Raw genomic sequence first — 21,615 nt, 5'->3', positions numbered from 1 at the left:
AGCAAAGACATGGAAATCTTATTGTCTCCTTCTGAAAAAGGAGCCATGTTTCTCTTCCATGCACTTTGTTATCTTACTGAGGGATTGTTTTGAATATTTTCACCACTGTTCTCTCAAGGGAGTTGACTACAGTCTTCATTTTCTCACTCCTGTAACCAATGTAAGCAAGCTGGTATTTGTATTCCCAGTTCTTCTCCCATATCACGGTCTTTCAAGTGTCCCAAAATAGGCTGGACTTGGAAGAGCCTTTGTAGATTCCCAGTGAAAGAAATACTACAGATGAACTACATAGTCCTCTGAATTAACAGATATAATTATTTCCAGTACTGCATCACACCATATGAATTCATCAAACAAATAGTTTCTTGAAATTGGAAGGGAAGAGAAAAAAAAGAAAAAGTTTTCTCAAACACTTCGAATAGAGGCCAGCAGTTAGTGCTCTGCTGACAGCAGGCTGCGGTATCTACATTTATTCTAAAAGCTAGCAAAATGTGAATAATCCATTTGTAACGTACCACTGAAGTAGTAGAAACTATCTTATGAATACGTGCTTTTTCCCCCATATTAGACAATTTGCACACAACCAGCAATTCTTCAACATTTTTAGTTCACCACAAGAGGTAGTGAATGGCTCCCCCTAACTCTGGGGTTACAAACCTCAGCACGGTTCAAGTTCATACTTTTGGCAGAGGCAACTCTCCCAGTAAACAGATCTGCTCACAGAAGTGGCCATTTGTCAATTCTGGAACAAGCAGAGACATTTAGGCAGAAGTGCTGTGGTAGTCCTGCTCTAACAGCTCAGTTATCTGGCATGATGCCTGGCATCTTTTGATGTCTCGTTATCTTGTAAAAGCAGAACAGCTGCACACGTGGTAGAGTTTTCCAATGAACAAGTCACAAGACTCTCAGAGATATAGCTGGTGGAAGACTGCTGAAATGCTCTTAGAATAATAATAACAACTTATCAATGGCTGGAAGAAAATCATTCTTTTAATTCACAGGATCTGGGAAGAGTATTTGCTTGTGAAATATCTTCCGCTAGTTCTAACGGTCATCTGTAAGAAGAGCACAGCTGTAAGCTCTTCTGAACTTAGCTCTGCTATCAGATAGCTGTCTTGGGAGACTAATAGATAAAAGCAAAACATGGCTTTTCTCACCAAATAACAACTATTTTGATATGCACAGCTTTGAGCGATAAGCTCTCTGTACATGCCTTCATCTGCAGACCTGTGATCTTGATGCTATGGCTCTGTTACACACTGGGTAACTATCTCTACTATGTGGGCATCAGCTCATCTGTGACTGTACAGAAAAGGAAGCTCTTGAGGGTTCTTCAGCTCTTCAGCCCAGCAGAGATTCCCTTGCATGAGAGCTGGTAATATAAAAGAGCTCTAAACAAAACTGCACCTGGCTTTTATCAGCATTAATAGTGAGAGCCTGTATTTCAACCGCTAGTCAACAATGAATGATCTCTTACTCAACTTACATGACCTAGGCAAAAAAAAAAAACAAAACAAAACCAAAACAAAAGCATCCAAACTCATATTGCTCATTAGTAGGTATTCAGCTGACAGACTACAATTTTCAGAGATGCCAGTCTCTAAAAGTTACGCTATAAAAAAAATAGAGATGAGCAGAAGAAATTCAGCATTAAATAAATTTATACACAGAGAACTTTCCTATCTGAGAGAGGTGAGCCACACTCCCTGAGGACAGCCAACTCCACGTCTTTCCAAAATAAGCCACAGCACAGCTTCTTTCAAATAAAGGAATGACTCAGAGAGTGCCACTGTCACCACGTCTGGCTGTGAGTCCTTCAGAACTCTCACTGACACCCGCTCTGGCTTTGAACACCAGATGACAAAAGCCAGAGCAATCTTCACACTTCAGGCTGCAGAACAGCAGGTGGTTTGTGTTTCTATTTAATACAAGTGGTAAAATATAACACCACACAGCTGACAAAGTCCCCTATGGTAAGGACCCCAAAAAAGCCCCAGAAGCAATTCATTCCCTTCTGAGATCTATGCTAAGGACTGCAGTAGCAATGGTCTGTTCAGAACAGCTCCTCTGTTAGACTAGCCCCAAATGCCCTTGGCACATGAACAGCGCATTTTGTTTGCAAACAAGTCACCCAGAGAAGGAAGGAACCCAATGACACTTTTCTGAGAAGACACACTATAGACTAAGAGCAATTAAATCAATGTTTGCCTTGGTTGGAAGAGGAAGTGTGCCACAAAGCCTGATTTTAGCCTGCGGCACTCATACTTGTCTCTCTTGCACATGGAAACCACAGCGTGCCCCACCGCCCTCCATTGCAGACACCTTCCCTAACCCCCAGCTGCCCTCCCCTGACGCATCTCCATGCCGTTCCCTCGGGCCCTGCTGCTGTCACACAGAGCAGAGCTCAGCATTGCCTCTCTGCTCCCTGTGAGGAGCTGCAACCACCTCAGCTGGTTCTGATCTGAGTTGAGCAAACCAAAGGACCTCAGTTGCTCCTCATACATCCTGCCCTCTAGATTTCACTGTCTTCGTAGTTTTATGTCTTTCTTATACATCCCTCTGGGCAATACTACATGGCAACACTATGGTTACCACTACCTTATGATAAATTTATTGTTTTAAATAGTGTTTTTTTCTTTTTGTCCAGCTACAATGCAAAGTGGGCAAACACCCTCTTGCTCTTAGCTTCAGTTATGGCAAGAGATGGTGGCATTTAGAGGGCTTATTTCCTTAAGGAAAAGAGCCCTTTATGTGTTTGTCAGCCTTTTGAGCTTGTACTTCTAAATGGAGACAGAAAGCACGTTGTACTAGCTCCTCAGGATACGGATGAACATTCTCTAGTGCTGAAACTTCTGCTTTCCTTGCTGCTCAGGTTACAACTTTTTGTCTTTTACCCATCTGAACCTGAAGTCACCTTATGTCCCAACTCACAGCAGAGGGTTTATGTATCATCATGCACTATCAAGGCACTTGGTGCCCAAGGAAAAGAACAGAGATGCCTGCATCTAGCAACAACATACACAGGTCATCAAACACAAAACCCTCTGCTTTGTAGCTGGTCACAAACTTGCCATTGTGTTCTAACTTTACTCTCTTGCTAAGATCCTGATGTTTTTCTTTTTGGTCCATGTTAGCAACTGACTTCATCTTTTATTCCAGTGATAAGTATTGAACATTACATTTTCGTTTCTTTGCAGAAAACCCCCTGCTTTCTGACCATTATCTATCTAGGGTAAATTGTCTGCAGATGCCCAGTATGTGATTATGAAAGATTAAACAAACAGTAAGGGAACAGCATTAGGAATCCGAAATGCCAGTGCTGACAGTGCATACAATTATGGGTTTGTTATTGAAGGGAACGCATCTTTTTGAAGCCTCGATAGATTTTAAAAGTTACAATATCTTTCTGCTAGTCACATAGTGGTTCAGGAAATGAGGGAGATAATTTTCTTCCCAGCACTATATAATAGAATAGATAATGAAGGAAAAAAAAAAAGTCTTTAATATTACTTCTCCACTCTTCTTACAATTCTGTGACAATTACAAAATACTGAAAATATATGTGGGCTGCTCTGAAAGTAATGCTTCCTATTTATTTCCATTTTATTTACAACAGACGGAACACAATAAAATTACTTGATAGAGCAAATTCTCAGCTACAAAACACTGTTTCTCAACATGGTCACAACCACTAGCTGCACGTTTTTGCCAGTGATGAACAAGAGCTTGCATTCTCTACTCGTTAAAACCTGCACCAGCAGAGGTGATCCTCTATTGCTGTCATCACTGCTGAAACACACCACCCACTGCCTCTCTGTGCTTACATCCACTCTTTTGTCTCCTTAAATGTTCAGTGAGCACTGAGGAATGTCAATGGCTGCAATTGTTTCCATATGGAGGAATTCAGTGGCACACCTGTGCTTCATATGCACTGCCATATCAGACTCCATTCCGTCAGATTGCCCCTCTGCTGCCATCTGTCAAATGGCAACAAAATGTAAAGGAGTACTGGTAGGAGAGTTCAACCTCTACAGCCATGCCACCAACATTCACCTCTGATACTGTGGGCCAGCTTAATAAAATAGGAACATTACTTTTGAAGCATCCTTCATAGCAGAAATAATTGAAAATATCAGCTCTCCATTAGAAATCTTACTAGATAATACCATTCCTTGAATTTTAGGGTTCTTTGATTTCTCAGTCCCTAGTAATCTTAATAAAACCAATGATTTTCTCTAAACCAAAGCCAGAACTCATGGGGTGAACAGTGTTCTCTCAAACGTCTATCTATCTACTGATCAATCTCTCTATCTACGTGCTCATAGATTAGAAAACAATTAAACAAACACTTGAATTCTGAAGATTAGAAACAGTGATTTTCCTCAGACAGGTTTATGCATCAACTTCTCTAACGTGCACACAATATGACAAGTTAAGCAAAATCTAACTTCATCTGAGTAATGCAGATGGTTCTTTTTGCATTGACTGACCGCTCACCTTTCATTTGTTTATTTTGACATTTTGGTTAGGTGGATTTTATGCCAGTCCTCTGAAATATCACATACTGGGTGAAAGACTAGGTCTACAACTGAAGAAAGGGAGTTTGGGGACATCGCATTTCATCTACGGTAGAAGAAATTATTGGAAAATTATCAATTTGCCTCAAATGGGGTCATCTCTACCTTTCTTTTTCATCATTCTTCTTCCTAAATCTTCCTTATGATACATTGATACCATATTGACAAGAATCATGAAGAATAAACAGAATATCTCAGATATTTGGGATTGAAGTGTCACACGTAGTCAGGAAAGCTCACAACTATGGACAGAGATTGTGATTTTGCCTACTGTTATGGTGCCTTTTTTCTTCCTAATGCAATTTTTCCACATTTCAGATATTTCTGATAGTCCCTCAAGACTTCTTATCCTTTCTGCAATTACTCCAATTTGCTTGTACCAATTATTTGTTCTATTTCACATGTAGCTCTGAATGAACTCTGCTTGAACATAGCATGCAGCACGTGTCTGAGGAAGCTAAAAATCTTTATGAGAGATATTTGTTTGTTCAAAAATGGTAAATTCTTCCCACATAGGAGACTTTTTATCTCTTCCCATTTTTTCTCAATTCTGAAATTGAACTTTTAATTTTTGCTCTCTTAGGTTTATAGTTGCTGTCGTGGAGCCTCAAAACTGGCGTGTACTGAAAAAGAAGATACAAGGCAAATACAAGGAATGTATGAAAGGTTTTCAGTAGTCCTATATAGAATCATAGAATCATGAAATAACAAGGTTGGAAAAGATCTCAAAGATCATTTAGTCCATCTGTCCACCTACCACCAATATTGCCCACTAAACCATGCTCCTAAGTACTGCATCTACACATTTCTTGAACACCTCCAGGGGTAATGATTCCACCATCTCCCTGGTCAAGCCTGTTCCACTGCCTGACCACTCTTTCAGAGATGAAGTTTTTCCTAACGTCCAACCTGATCTTCCTCTGGTGCAACCTGAGGACATTTCCCCTTGTCCTATCACTTACCCAAGAGAATATGCTACATTATTCATAATATAAGGGTATCAGATTTCAGGTAGCATTTTGAATGTAGACTTAAAAGATCCCATGATTAGCAGCAAGAGTCAGTTTATTAATTGTCCTCAACATGCAGTGTAGAAAAGTGTCACTGATGGCAGTGATGAATTGTTATTCAAGAAAACTGTAAACTTAAACTGAGAACCAAAGACTTACATTATCCTGCAATGTACTCGATGCATGTAGGATAAATTAATCTTTATTAAACAAAGATACTGTGCAGCCAAGCAGATAGTTCAAGTATCACCTCATTCCTATACGTCACTTACTAAGTTTTTCAGCAAATCATAAGCATGGTTAATTAAAAGAATGAGTACAACCACAGTGTTTCAGGCAGCAGATGTGATGTCCTAGCTCCTGCTGCCATTCCCAGGTTGCATGTCAGTGCCCTCTTGCTAATAGCAGTATGCACACACTGCCACTACTTCTACCCTGCATTTGTGTTCAGTTTTCTCTCTGCCTTGTGGGGTCACATTGTGCTGTGTCTTGGGGACCTCATTCCTTCTCACTGGGTACCTGCTGGAAGCCACAGCCAGAGAGAACTGCTGCATTCCAAACCTTGTATCAGTGCGTGTAAGGCACATCCGTGAACAGAACACAACACCCAGGTCAGACACAGCCTCCTTCCACCTTCATCCAGTCAGATTTGTTCATAACATGCATTTTTATTCTCATTTCTCACATCCTATTGTTGCCTCCACCCCTTCATAAACAATTATGTGGTGACTGCACTGTACACATAGAGCATCCACATAGTGAGCTACCACATGTCCTCGAATGACTGAAGAGAAAGAAGGGAAATACATGTTATATGTTCATACTTACATATAAAGAATTGCCTTTTACCCCAAGAGAACCAAGATAAAACTCAGACAATATAGAGTTGCTTTGCATATAAATGAAGGAGACCATATTGACCAGAGCTGCAGTGCACGTCTGAAGTTTTCTTTCATGCTTAACACTTGAAGTCAATTAGAAAAATCATATGTGTCAACTCACAAATCTGTATAACCAAGATGTTATAATCACAATATAATCAAGAGAGTAAGGCAAAGCAGACAACGATCACAAAAAGAGAATAAGTGGAAGAACTTACCCTTGGGTTGAGCTCACCAGAAGATACCAAAAGAGGGGATCTCCAGAAGAGACCCTTCCCCTCTGGTAGCCAGCTCTTAAATAGGTCCAGGAGGGGTGCAGCCTGGCTCCCCCCCTTCCGGCAGCACAGGTGAATTGCCTTCACCTGTGCTCCTCTGGCTGACTCAAGGCTCACCTCAGGTGATCAATCAGAGGTTCATGCCGTGACTCAGCAGTTCCCATACACAAATCTAAATGTCAATTGTCAGAACAGGCTTATCTACTTATTTCACTAGGAAAAGATTTTCTAAGTATTAAAGTTTTCCATTGCACTTCTATTAAAAACAGTTCTATCAATCGGGTACAAATGCACTCACTCATAAACTTCTTAAGGGATAAATCCTCTGTTTGAATAATTACAAATGAAAAGATAAATCCTGAAATTCAGTTGTAGTGTAAGAAGTTTTCTCTGTGGGACAAGATGTTGTAAATGACAAAAGAAAAACTGAAGGATTGGCACAGCGATGTAATTTCCATGGAGAAAGTAAACCTATGCAGCAGTCATTTCTTACAATTGAACTCATCTTGTTTGGATTTTTAATTCCCATTGTAACTCTGTGTTAACTTTCTTTTGACAGAGTGAATTGTTTTCAAGAAGAAAAAAGATGAAATAAACCACTTGATCCCAAAGTGAAGAGTGGACCCATCACAGCCACTGCAGTAAACAATTAGAGGTAAATACAGAGTAACTCAAATTTAACCTTACTTGCCTGCCTTTAATCCGCAGATGATTTGAAAGTGATTCAGAGCGAACATTTAATAATACAGAATCCTACTGAATTCTTTCATTAGTGCACAACGTTAATGCATTAATCTTCAAACTGCACACATTTCCAGTGTGGGTTAAAAAGATGAAAAGACTGAAGTAGGGGAAATGACACCAATTGCTAATTCCTTTCTGTACAAAGAGCAGGAACAATGTTTTGGATGCAGACATCGAAAGAAATTTAAAACTTCAACTGCTTTTGCAGAAAATAGAGAAACAAAACAATGACTGAACCATGGCAGCTGAACACATTGTGTCAATTTTTTATTTTTATTTATATATTTATTTTTTCCCTTGGCAGATAGATCAGATACAAATAGTTCTGCATAGAGAGGTAAATAAGGAGAAATGACCTGGCTGTATTGACATTCATTTTGAAGTATTAGATGTTAAAATGAAGATGCTTTATTGCTAATGGATAACAGTACAACTCTTGCACACAAGGACTCCAAAATAAACAAACATCACTCTAAGTTTATTTTTTTTATTTACAAACCAGTGACCGTTGTATGGAGTGCACCGTACGCCAGCACCCTGGTTGGAATGAACATGAAAGATAACAAAAAAAAACAACAGTAGATGAAGTGGGCAGCCTTTTTTGATGATATGACGATAGTCTCGCACCCTCCCCGATGGGCCTGTATCTTGGCTTTGGAAACTCCCAGGAGCTCCAGCAATTCAAAGACAATATGCTCTGTATTCCACCAGTATAAATTAATATCTCACCTATTAGAAGCAAGCTTTCCTCTGCTCCAGAGAGAGGATATAGCGGGTACATGCCATACACCATCCTGGGGTTTTATGTATGTGACCATGGAGAGGATATGAGAAGGTGGGATGGAAAACCCACCTCAGTGTTCTGGGCACAGGTACTAGAGTTGCAATGGAAAACAATCACAAGAGAGGGTGCTTCCAGGAAGACCGCAATTCTGGCTTCCAGCAGGCAGTTCTCCAGATTGAGAAGATGGTCCAACCTTATCTTTGAGGTTGACAACGGGCCTTCTGGTGCTTATAAATGAGATGAACGATGAATACAATAACTAACACTAGAGAGACTCTGCCTCCAGCTAGGTGGACAGTCAGGTTTATTGGACTGAGTGGACTGGATGGCCTGGCACAGAAACGTAATGCTCTAGTGGATACCAGTGCACAGCATACTCTAATGCTATCACATTATAAAAGGACCAAACCCATTTGTTTTTCTGCAGCGATAAAGTGATCCCAAGAGCAAAGTATATTGGAGGTCAATGTGAGACTAACTAGAAATTAGTGGCAAAAGCACTCAATTGCAACTGGCCCAGAGGCTCCATGCATCCTCAGTATGGTTATCTAAGATGGTACTCCAAGGACTCAAAAGGGTACAGGTGGACTTTCTGTATAGCTGCCTAAGAGACAAAGGGCATAAAGCAGCTGTCTACCAGGTCTGGTCTCTCAGAGACCTCTTCCCTTCTGTTGAGGTCACAAGCTGCTTCACAAGAAGTTGGTACTGAAGCACAACTCCTTTTGGCACCTTGAACTTTCAGCCAGCAGTCAAAGGGAGCATACTGATGCTAAACGGAGTAAGTTGATTGCACTGATCAAACAGCTGGCTCAAATACAGAATCTCACTCATCTGAGAATCTTTGAAGTGATTATGGATTGGCCCAAAGGCAAAGATTTAAGAAAATCAGAAGAGGAGATAGTGATACGTGTTAAAGAAGCTCCACTATATAATAAACTACTAGAAAATTACAATATGCCTTGTTCTTTGATGGAGCCTGTTGCGCTGTGGGAAAGCACTGGAGATGGAAGGCTGCTGTATAGACTCCCCATTACAAGTTGCCGCCCGTCCCCTCAGGGCAGCGCTGCCTTACAGGTGTTCTCACCTCTCATCCTGAGCACCTGGCAGAGCTGGGTGTGAGCGACTCATCTCTTCAGCTTCGGTGTTTGAGAGTCACATAAGCATGAGGTGTTCCTTTCAAGGCAGTATACACATCCACAAACACAATTAAAAATATTTTTTTGATAATTAGTTATTTATAGTGACTCTTCACTCACATCTCTGCCTCTTCAAGGGAAATCCCTTCTGAACTCAGAAATATCTTTACAGAGAGAAAAGAGTGTAATAAACTGATGCCTGTTTAAAATATCTGGTCTCTCAGTGACTGTTACATTAATTTGCTACAAGATTTCAGATAATAGAGTATTGTTCTATTAGAAATGATCAAAGGTTATTAGCTACTAGGTACTAAGGAAAAAAAAAAGATTCCCCCAAATATCCCCAACTAGCCTAACATCAGTTGAATACAAAACACTTCAGCGCTAAGACTGAGGAACCTCTATTGCTGGAACCACTTGTGCTAATTATTTCTCCCCCTAATTATTTGCAACAGAAGCAGAAAAGAAGTGGAATTGACCTCTGAAGTGCTGTGCCCAAAGAACAGCCTTTAAGGAGAAACAAACCAGGATGAGCAGCAGCATCTCCTCAGGACAAAACGCACATCCATCCAAAGGAGTAATGGGTACAGGACTGGGGGTTTATAGTAATTAAGAAAAGAAGTGAGATGCTCCAGTGGGAAAAGACTGAGCAAGGCTTTAGCTGTGCAGTCACCCATATAGGAATGTTAGGTTAGAAGACAGCTCAGTCTGGATAGAGAATGCTGACCTGAATTGGAGAGGAAAATTTGAGAGTCATTAACATTCACCTGGAAGAGTGAACAAGTTTGCCCATGGGTAAAATGGAGAAAAAAGAGAAAAGGCAACCAAAGAATTAAGTTCTCAAAGATTTGGATAAATAGAGAAGAGCTGAAAGGGGTATAGTTAAGAGCACTCGGCGGATAAGTTCGAATGCTGAGAAGAAAGCAAAACAAAAAGATAAATAGAAAAAAGATAAAAGAGGCTTGCTGGATGATGTTAATATGCTTTCCAGTCAAGCAGGGAAAGACAGTAAGGGTCAGAGATGTGTTCACATAGGTACATCTCTCTAAAGACTGGACAGGAGCCATTCTAAAGCATTAGCAACATCTGATAGCTGGGCAGAAGGCAAGGGCATTAGCTTAGTGTTTGCAAAACACAACTCCAGAAAAAGTCAGTGCTTGCAGCTGTCTGCCATTAAGTAGCCTTATGTAGAATCGTTTCCATGTGTATGTGTGCCTTGACGGTGCCCTGTGGGTGGGACAAGGGGCTGGTATTCAAAATGAGAAAGCCCATTGAATTAGAAATATCAGTTAAAAGCTGAAGAGAACAATATATTTCAAGAATTATCTGTGCATTTTACTTTGGTTTTTTTTTTTTTTTTTTTTTTTTTTTTTTTAGCAGTTCTCTTTTCTGCTTAAATGCAAGATCTATTTATTAAGCAGCTGCTATGTTTAAATGCAACCCACAAAACATTTCTTTATCTCACTGGAGAAACAAGAAACCTTAGTAAGAGCAATTCAGCACTTATAGTGTTAGTTTTAAATACAGCAATACATTCAAATTTTAAGAGCTCTACCACATAAAACCAGGAAAGAATAGGTGTATTTCAAACATTTATTCTATTTATCATTTTTGATTTTGTCTTTTAAAAGTTTTTAGAGTCTAGCACAGTTGTAAACACATAGAAAATTTGGATATCAAATCTTTATAATGTTTGTAATTCATTGCCATCTTCCTTTTGGGTATCATACTTTCTCTAGTTGTCAGTGAGTGGTGTGACCACACCTTAAATTTCATGGAAATCAGCATATTCAAGTATCTTAGCAGTACTTTGTTTGGGGTTTTTTATTTTGTTTTGTTTTCCTTTCTGCCCCCTCCTCCTCCTTAAATGAATTAGTGACAATTACAGATCAAAATAGAGGATCCCTTAGGCTCTGCTGGTAAAGACACTGTCACACAGGAGTCCAGAGCCCCAGTAGTTTTTCTCCTTTTATTTTTCTTTCCTCATCTTTTCTCCTTGCAGAATGAAAACTGAAAAAGGTGACTTTTTTTTCCCTTCCTAGGTCTGTTGCAAGCCAAGTATGAAGCTAACAGTAGGGGAAATGTTGAACATAAGATCTGGAAGCTGCTTTAGTCCAGAAATGTTGACATAATGAGATTGAGGTAATTTTAAAATCTTACAATGTTTCAAAAAAAAAAATTTTTTTTTTGAAATAACAAAAAGTGCCTGGCATTTGTCATTAGATTAAACCGTCAATGCAAACTCTGGATGCTTCTTTTATGGAGCCTCAGATACAAATACTTCCTAATTTCCATTCAGCTTTTGCAAAGAAAAGCCAGCAGACAGCCAATATCAACAGACTAAAATGAATAAAACCAATAAAACCAAACAAGGATAGTTATTCTCCCTCTGCTCCAGCATACAGATCATCTCTCATGTTCACAGAGATTTTATCTCTCCACAATACAAGCAACCCACTCACCAAAAATTTTCCCTTACATATTAATATACATTTCTAAAAAATCATTTATGAGTGGTAGGAGAAAACCAAACAAGAAAGGCAACGTTAATACTTCTGCTAAGAATCAAGTACCATGGTAGCGTTCTTGTTTGAGGAATTTTTCTTCTGTCTTCAATGTCTGGGAGATGGTTCTCAAGGGCTTTGTCCATTTCTGCTCTAGATTTCCATGCATCCAACGCAGACACCTCACAATACACCTTGTAGGGAGGAGCCAGCTACAATTGCAACTAATTTTTATTTTCATCATAACTTCAGAAAGATCTGGAAGCCTTGGAGAACAATCAGTGTTACAGCTCAGCTGGACAGCTAGGCCTTCTGGTCTGAAGTGAAAAGCAAGAAGTCCACCAGCACAAATTGCCACATGATCAAGTTAGGTACAGCTTGTTTTTTCAGGAGCTATCTCCAGAAAGTCTTATAATGTTAACTGAGGGGCCAGGCTGGCAGCAGCCTGCTGCAATGCTGAGGCAACTTGTGGAGATGTGTATGTGGCAGCACCCAGCCCACCATCATCAGGCCTGCAGATACCATCTTGCCTTCAACACTCCATGTGATATAGGCACAGAACTGATCTTCATGTGGCTGGGGCTGCCAATGCTTTTTTTCAGCCTTGTGTTGGTATTTTGCTCCAAGACTCAAACGCTGTTGTGGAAAAGTTCTCTTGGTGTCACATGTGGGCAGAAAGAACAGTAGAAGCACAAGGAAAGCATACAAATTAAAATGGGAGGGCTGGGGTATCTTTTTAATAGACATTACCCATGCCCCCCAATATTTTACAATGTGTATTCATAGTAAAATCTACCTATATTTCCGTCATAATAAAATACCTGTGCTGTAGCTGGCAGAGATGTTTTTCTTTCCACGGCAGTGATAGAAGCCATTGCTAGTGCAGCTGCTGCAATTACTTTCCTTAGCTCAGCAGTTTACAACAGTAATTCTCATTAAAGTAAGCCTGTGGAATGTGCCAGACTACTGGCTCTGCAGAGCACAGCCCTACAAGTATCCACAAAATTTGAAGTCTGATAGTTGTATCAGCACAAGAAAATTTGGACACACATTCCTCCCCACCAGTACCTAGGAAATAATGTGTGCTGAGTTTACATGATGAATGTGATCACGTAAATGAAGGAAAATAAGATAAAAATCTCACCTGGGTCAGTATACCTACTCTCTCTCATGGAGTGAGGTCTGCAGGATAAGAGGAATTTTAGATCTGGGGGACAAGCATTCAGAACCCTCTTCACAGCCTGTGATGTCAAATGCCAGCCTGTTAAGCCTCATCTCATATTTGCACCAAACACAGCTCAAAGTACACATTCGTTCAAGGAGAAGGAGAAACTGCAAGTTATCATGGCTTTACCTTGGGTAAACTTTTTTTCTCTTTTCTTAAAAATAAACTAACAAAACAAACAAACATACAAAGAAGAACCTGTAAGTCTTTCCTCGGTGCATTCACCTGCAGAGAGGAAATATGGCCAACAGGAGAGAAGAGCTGGGAAGAGGAAGCTGGTCTCTATTTATGTGAATGGATTGCCAGTGCTAACCCTGCAATTAATTTAAGTCATTACAAATAGGAGAGACATTTTTGCTTCATATGCTTGTTTCTTTTTTTCTACTGATGTAGGTTACCATCACTCATTCAGTCTAAATGTCACTTTCACAACCTGAAATAATATAGCTTTTTTATTAGTGACTTGCTATATTCAATGACTTCTGGGCTACCTGTGGCTCATCCTCCACCATCCACCCCTCTTAATTTCAACACCAGAGACAGTGTCAGCAAGTAAGAGTTTTCACCTTCTCTGTTAGTCAAATGACAGACAAAAGCATATTTTCTCAGACCTGTTTTTTCAAATCACTAATGACATGCATATAATTGCTATACCACTGGCTGAATCAGAATAGTATAGAGCAGAATTGTATTCAAGGGGTATTTTGATTTAGGGAAATATCTTTTCCTTTCAGCCTACACCTGTTCACTTAAAAACTCTGTTTCCTTCTGTAATATGTTGTATTGAAAATCAAGGCTGAAATAAAGGTTATTATTCTGTGCTTTTCCCACCTGCCTGCTGGCCATGTGCCTCTTGCACTGCAGGAAGCAGTGTGCTTCAAGGCTGCACCACAGAGTACATCCTGCAACTCCAACGCTCCTTGTCAACATGGTTGTTAACTGCATCCTGCTGAAGGGAGGCTGAGTGTGGCAAGTCTGAACTGCAGCAGTTTAACATGAACAACATCCTGCTTTGTGGGCTCGCTTTTCTTAATTAGAGTGTAGACTCACAGAAGCAGACTGGGGACATAAAGTCTTACAAAATCCAGACTGATGGTTGCATACCTGTGTGACCTATTTAGCACCTGCAAATCTGTTTAATGCCAAGAACTACATTAGATAATTCAAGCAAAAGCTCAAAGGGAGTCACATAATGAGAGCGTTCAGATTACTGTTGTGATTACTCCAGTCCCTTTCCCCTTCTCACTCAGGAATTTCATTTAGGCAAGCAGTCATTTTAAGAATATGCAAATTGTGATTGCCAGTTTAGCTATGAACCTGGCAGAAAGCCAGGCTTCTGTGAAACTGGCTACTGCAGGCAGCACGAAGTTAAATATGCATTACCTTGCCTGATGTCAGTCCGTAGGATTGCAGGCAGCCTGCATCTGTAAAGATTCAAGCCTATCAACTATCAGTTACTAGTCTGTATGCAAAGTGTCTCAAAATCCAACATAATGGAGTTTCTTAGCATTTCAGTGCTCAATGATCATGTAAACTCAGCACATATTCATTACCTCTCTCTTCTTTAGTAAGGTCTTGAATTAAAAAGCCACGCGTTTATCCATGGCAAATCCAATAGTTAGCTCTTGACAAGAATGTATACTGATTTCACATAATGAGGGTGGGAAGATTTCATGCTGATGATTTTATTATATAAAAATTGGATAAGTCCATTGTTATCAACAAATGGTGATTAAAATGCAATAGTTAGTATAAATAATGCATTTGACAGTAAGAAATTAATGATGCATTAAGATAAGGCTAGCACTAGGAAATTGCCTGAGAGCATTGTACATAATCAGGAGTCATAGAAAACTCTACTATCATTCAGGGTTATAAATGACAGCTTAAAGTAGAATAAAATCTTTCAATCCAATACAATCAGCTTTACCTCATTTCAATTCACAAATATCTGTCAAGTATACTGGCATTGGCAATACCTGTATTCTTTAAAAAGATTCTACAACTATTGAATATATACAGAAGGGCAGATTCTGATCTTGTAAATACCAGGGGACCTCAGTGCATAGTTTTGAATTAAAAAAGAAAAATGCTGCCAAACAATGTCAAGTTTATTCTTTCACAAGAGAAATGGCTGCAGAAGGTGCTGACTTTCCACATGGAGCCTTATCATTTGCTTTGAGCAAACTTTGATTCTTCCTCATGGCTGCTTTAGAGCAGGGAAGAATCTTCCTTACCCAAGGGAAACTGGTGAGGAGCAGATCAGCAACAACCTTCCTGCACTCCAGGGAGAGTTCTCAGGGAGCGGTGGATGTAGATGCTGCTCCATGCCATCCAGCCACAAAGTGGCCTAAAGAAACACTGTGAGCCGTGCACTGAAACTGAAACCCTAGCTACAACACAGTTGCAAAATCTGAGGGATACAATTAGACTTTTGTAATCAATTTGGCTGTTGGTTTTCTTGTTTCTTGCCTCACACTGATGGCTCACAGCCAGTCTGTGTCTAATTAGTGACCCCAGCCCTATGGAATGAGCTTTCTCAATACAGCAGAATACAGTACAGCAGTGCATGACCCCCCAGTTCAAAATGGAGAGGGAGGACGATGTCTCCAACGCCCTCACACTGATGTCACCACCATTGCTGTGCTGTTCACATTTGGTGACCATCTGGCAGTCGCTATGGCAAGAAGTCTGTGGCTGTGCAAACAATTTCCAAAGCTTTTGCAAATCTTTTATCTTGATTTGTGGAGCAGATTTAATACAATAACATTTATACATGTAAAAATAATGCTTCCTGAATCATATGCTATGGCATATTGATGTTAAGCAGGCAGCTTCTGGATTTCTAGTATTTTGGAGAGCTAATGCTAAACAAAGAAAAACCAAAGGGGGACTGGTAGCTTGAATGTGCTTGCAGGGTGGAAACATGTTTGCTGTTAAACAAAGAAACATCTGTTTATAGGTATTTATAATCAATTTATAGAGTAATTCCAAGCAATTACTCTTGGTATGACTCAAAAACTCAGGCTGAATTCTAGCCAGGCAACAAAAAGAGATTTCTGTAATGCTGGAGAGACTCTTGAGCACAGTTGGAGGAAAGTACAAATCAACTGTTAGCATGATAAAACTGTGCTCAGTAACTAAACTTCTGGAGCTCTTCATAACTCAGCAAACATTCACACTGGAAAATCAGACATAAAGCAGCAAATTGCTGCAGCAACACTGGATTTTCAATGCAGCAGGTGAGACAGAGGAGGTACAGGAGACCCTGTAGCATCCTGGAGCAGCAAATGGGGGCCAGGTAGGATAGTGACCCTGATGGTATTTGTTTGTAGGCACGTCAATTGCTGCCTCAGAGGAGCTGTAGCTTAACCATTTCTCAGGGGGAAGAAGTCTGCAGCAGACACACACAAAAAATATGTCCTTGGTCAAGATTTACACTTTAGAAAAAGGATTTGATTCTAAGAAACTAGTAAGGAAGAAGACAAGGAAACTAATAACCATAATTTCATAAAGCATTTTTTTTTATTTGAAAACATTATACAGGCATTACATTGCCACAGCCAGTCCATATAGGAGCATGCAAATATCAAAATGAAGAAAGGTTTGTTCAGCTTTTTTTACGCAGGATTTGGGGTTGGGATTCCGTTTGCTTGGTTTTGGTTTTGGTTCACATTTCCATCTGCAGTGTCAAGATTAGTGTGCTTTATTATGGCGTTTAACAGTAAAATCCTACCCATGGGGTAAAATTTATATTCATAGCTAGCTCAGGAATACTAAATGGTTTTTTAAAAAAGAAAACAATACTACACGCTTGTCAAAATGTTAATAGCACAAGTTAGCAATCTCTACACTATACATTGAAACTTTTTCATATGACACAATGGTGCAAAAATTTTCAATTGCTTGGTCTTTCATTGTGTTGTTTTGAAAGTTTATAGCTGGAACAAGGACAAGGTTTGTCTCCCAGTAAAGGTTTTCATCCAGTAGCAGAAAATTACATCAGTCTTGCTAAGGGCTGCTCAGCGCCAACAGTGTAACAGGGCTTCAGTTTGTTCAGGCAAGGATCTACGAAGAGTAGCTGCCAGCTAGATAGCTGAACCTCTGCTGGTGTGTTCTGAGGTCTTGAACTGCAGGAAACAAGCAGGCAAAAGTAATGTTTTCCTTTGCTAGACCCCAGCTTCACAGTCAATACTTGTAAAGCTATACTACTGTCTTCCTTAGAGGTCCATCCAGCACTAGCACACTGGTGCTAATTGAAGTTTCCACCTTTTTTAATGGGAGATGCAGAATGTGAAGCAGACCCACTTTGCACATGGGACTCCTCCTGTGCAAACAACACAGAGGATGGTGGCTGGGCATCGAGTGTATACCCAGATATTCACACTTTATTTCCAGAGGACAGAGCTTTTAAAAATAGCCTCTAAAAATCACTATAGATGGCACATCGTAGACATCCATGGTTTGTAAACTCTTGTGTGTAAATCTCCCAATCCAGCAAAGTGCCCAGGACATGCCTTCTGCCCAGCTCTTTCTGAGAAGACTCCAACAAACATCTACAAGTTAGTGTCAGAAAAATGAAGAGAAAGAGGTGGAAGGACTACAAACATTTGGCTTGAAAATAAATACTAATAATGAAATAAACCAAAACAGTTATGCAAAACAAAGGAATTGTAAACATAGAACAAACACACACAGCATCCTCAAAGATCTCAAGATCAACATGGGGACTAACATTCAGAGAAAGGTATTTAATTGGTATAAAAGGTAGCAAAAAGACTGAGATGACAGTGCCTGTCAGTTGCCTCTGAGCATTTGACAGTGTTGTGGTGTTTGTGGCCAAAGCCACTGCTCCTGTGAAGGTATGAAACCTGACAGGGTTGGACCCAGGATGCTTACTGGCCCACTCTAAACAAGGGCTCCAGCTAAGTGAACCACGTGCTTTCCACCTGGACTTCCACCCTGCTAACCTGAAGCACCAGGTTATTCCACGATCATTCTTGAGTGTGGGAGGTCGATTTTTTTGTTCATTTTAACCTCGAATCCTGTAGCATTTGAGCTTTCCTCCACATTCCCAGAAAAAGGACTCTATTTCTCTGTGGAATTTTTTTTTTTTTTTTTTTTTTTTTTTTTTCAAAGGCTTAGGAGAAAAAGCTTGGAAAGATGAATGCTAAAGACGATTTAAAAACAGAAGGCGGGAAAAAAAATCTCATTCTTTTTTATTTAAAAATCAGAGAATCTTAACTGAAGGTTTTAGAATGGCTTTGAGTACGGTTTGATAATACTGCAGACCCTTCCCTCAGCTGCAGCGGGAGACTGGCAGACAGCCTAAACACGATGGGACAGAAATCGCCTTTTCTCCTCAGCCACAACACAAGTAAGAGAAAACATATGTCTGCTGTTCAGCAGCATTTTGGCATTTGTCACTTCACGTATATTTGGATAGATATTTCTCCCATTCTGCTTCAGGGAAGTCTTTTCAATCCTAAAGCAGAACGGGACTATAAAAGATGGAAGTTACCTCAGCAGAAATTCATCCTCTTTGGTTGACCTGTGGCCTTTCTAATCTCCAGAGTACAGGCTTTCTGTTCTCTTTTTTTTCTTTTTTAGAATAGAAGTAGGAAAGCTGTATTTTTCAAGTATGAAGACCTACATTTGCACTTTAGATAGACTTCCTCAGCAGAATGCCATTCAAATCAAATTCACCTTTTATGCCCACAAGCAAAATATTCATCAGCCCAGCTGTAAACCCCATGTTCAAATACGATGAATAAATACACTTTTACTTGGTCCCATAGCACCCCTGTGAGGTAGGTAAAATATAACTATTCCCTTACATAGAGATTGGGAAATGCAGCCACACAGAAGGTAAGTCATGCCCAAGATGATGCAGAGATGTGGCAAATCTGTGAATAAAACCAAGCTCTCCTGGATTTCTTTCCTATCTGTTTGGCATTATACCATTTCCTTTTCCTTATTTTTAAATTAAAAATAGATGATAGATATTGAAATTGTGATTACTTCTCATTGTGCTCTCAAAAGAGCACACACAGTGGATTCTCATGACTGCAGCTAAGATTTTCCCCCTTCTGATAAGGCTCATGGAGCAGAATTGCAGTTGCAGAGCACACCCTTAACTGCTTTCATATATTCCCAGGAATGTAAGAAAACTGCTGAATTCTTCTGCTAGTTTTATAGTTAATGAAAGATAATTGGCTTCACCCTGCTGGTATGGATGCTTTTGTGCTACACCAGCAGATGGTCCAGTGTTCCTATTCATGAATTCCTCGCATAATCTTCCCAATTTTTACAATTTGTGGGTTTTGGTGAAAACCTGACGAATTTCTACACAGCTATTGTTAGAACAATGAACCACAGGAGACTAAGCACACTGGAACAACAGAAGGCGCCCTCGATGCACTGAGTATCTAAAATAAGTGCCCTGATCCACATGATATGTCATCTTACCATAGAGAGGTACAATACATAGGAAACTAGAAAATGCATTTTTCTTTAACAGATTAAAATTTTAAAAGTAAGAAATCTGTGTTAGTCACAACTACAGAGAAATTAACTCCCTATCACCTGATGCAGAACCTCAGCTGCTAGGAAATCTGCCATGGATCATAGAGAGGTCAATGCTAGAGTACTTCACTTCTTGCAAATATAGAAAGGCTAAAATGCTCACTTTATACCTATTCCTAGAATAGAGACGGATATTGTAAGTTGTCCCTCCTCTGGATTCATGGAATAGATTACCTAGAAAGGGCAACTAGATAGCAGAGATGAATTTATTGTATTTCCCTCACCAAATTCAAGGTGCTAGTAAAAATGTGTCAGGGTGTAGTTACCATGAGTAACCCATCTATTTTGTGCAAACAAACAAATCTTAGAGAGAAATCAACAGTGACTACACAAGTGTATTTGCTGTAAAAAGATATCTTTTCCACAACTGGTGTGGCTTAGGCATAATATCTCTCAGTGGGTGCAAATACCCGCTTCCATGAATTTCTTCTTGTAATTTCAGCTTCTATATTGAATATCTTTCATAGGTAGTTTGAAAGACTGATTCAGATACAGCAGTTTGTATGGCAAACATGCTGTTCACATCATAAACAAGGGACATGGAATCTCCTTGCAATGAACACCCTGGAACAACTAATTTGCACTTTTATGAGCTTTCCTTATTTGCTACCTTGCAGCTCACCAGTGTAACTGCACCTGGTAAATACCTTTCTCTATGTACAATACAGAGATAATGAATATACGAGCTCCACTGAATCATCAGCAGGCGACCAATGACCCTGGGCTTAAGCAACTCTGACGTGAGGCTCCTCTTCTGTCTCCTGCCCCAGGCTGGTGTATGTTACCGAAGGCTCCAGCTGGCCAGTGGTTGGCAGGTCTACAACAGGTCCCGAAGGGTTTCGAAACTGCTTGTACACCCGAGGATCTTGGGCTACGTAAGTGGATGTGGAGGAGTAAAGCACTAGCCCAACGAGGATGGTGAAGAACGATAGCAAGTAAAGTCCTGAAAACTGAGCAAAAAGAAGAGTACAGACATTAGACACAGCACTGCTTATCCCAAGATCATGAAAACACGTGGACAGAGGTAGGCACAGGTACATGTTGTGGCATGCACATCACAATACAAACCTGCAAACAGGATGGCAAACTTTTGGGGGAATATCTATTTGAAAGTTGCTTTGTTCCCATTTATTCCCCTATCTTTCACAACCAACTGCTATCTGGTGCTTTTCCAAGGCTCATATGTATAAAGTATTAGTCAGATGGGGCTTTGGAAAGCTGAGCTGTGGTCAATGATCAACAGCTGATTTTGTTGTGCTTTTAGCCAAGTGAACTACCTCTCTGAGTGCAAGTGTTTCTTGCACCAATGTGGGACTCCACCGTCTTCACATGTTTCTGGTAGAGGACAAATATGAAGCTAATTACAGCCAAACCCTCTAGTGAAGTATAACATTCTGTGGGTAATATAAAATTATAAAAATATAATTAAATAAGCAAATAAATAATTTAAATAACATTCAAAATACCATTAACGTTTTACTTCAATAAAGGTGCTTAAGAAGCCCACCAGCAGCTTCTTTTGCTTGTAAACCGAAAGCAGATGATAGAAGATTTAGTGTGAGTAAGAACAGGACAAGTGTCTGCTGTGAAACATGCCCTGGTTTGACCTCAAGGGATTTGACACTGTTTGTGGAAGGCAGTTAGGTGAAAAATTAAGCATATGCATATTTCGGCATGGGAGTCCACTAGATCAGAGCTTGAATTTCTTGACATGTGTGATGGACTAAGAATAAATGGAAATAACTAGACAATATAATTCTTCATGTAGGTAGAGGTAAAACCAGGGATCTAAAAGCATAACTGAATATTAGCCTTAGATGTTGTGTTTCCTGCTATGAGGGATACAAAAATGGCTTCAAGCCCATATGAATTGTCTCTTGATCCTAGACAACAA

At 39.9% G+C, this 21,615-nt stretch overlaps 1 protein-coding gene and 2 long non-coding RNA genes across 4 annotated transcripts in view; 1 reads left to right on the top strand and 2 right to left on the bottom strand.

The window, feature by feature from the left end:
- The first annotated feature begins 6,846 nt into the window (after positions 1-6,846).
- Positions 6,847-11,631, top strand: LOC122182255. The gene is made up of 3 exons (XR_006179755.1): positions 6,847-7,398; positions 9,863-9,991; positions 11,450-11,631. It is a non-coding gene; the product is annotated as an uncharacterized LOC122182255 (long non-coding RNA).
- On the bottom strand, positions 10,968-13,375 carry LOC122188203. Of its 2 annotated transcripts, none has more exons than XR_006181518.1 (3): positions 13,266-13,375; positions 13,056-13,152; positions 10,968-12,565 (listed from the first exon to the last, which is right to left on the bottom strand). It is a non-coding gene; the product is annotated as an uncharacterized LOC122188203 (long non-coding RNA). The 2 variants fall into 2 exon arrangements; XR_006181520.1 differs by having other exon boundaries at positions 13,325-13,375.
- Positions 13,376-16,639: 3,264 nt separating this feature from the next.
- The window catches only part of SLC35F1 (solute carrier family 35 member F1), a 232,019-nt gene continuing 227,043 nt past the window's right edge, over positions 16,640-21,615 (bottom strand). Inside the window, exon 8 of the mRNA XM_042895264.1 lies at positions 16,640-20,671. Coding sequence (XP_042751198.1) covers positions 20,447-20,671 — 225 coding nt within the window. The 3' untranslated portion in view covers positions 16,640-20,446. The remainder of the gene's footprint in view (positions 20,672-21,615) is intronic.

This window comes from Lagopus leucura, unplaced genomic scaffold (assembly GCF_019238085.1).
Source record: "Lagopus leucura isolate 7727_CA_CO unplaced genomic scaffold, USGS_WTPT01 Super-Scaffold_73, whole genome shotgun sequence".
Taxonomy (NCBI): Eukaryota; Metazoa; Chordata; class Aves; order Galliformes; family Phasianidae; genus Lagopus; species Lagopus leucura.
This window is presented reverse-complemented; position numbering and strand designations above follow the sequence as displayed.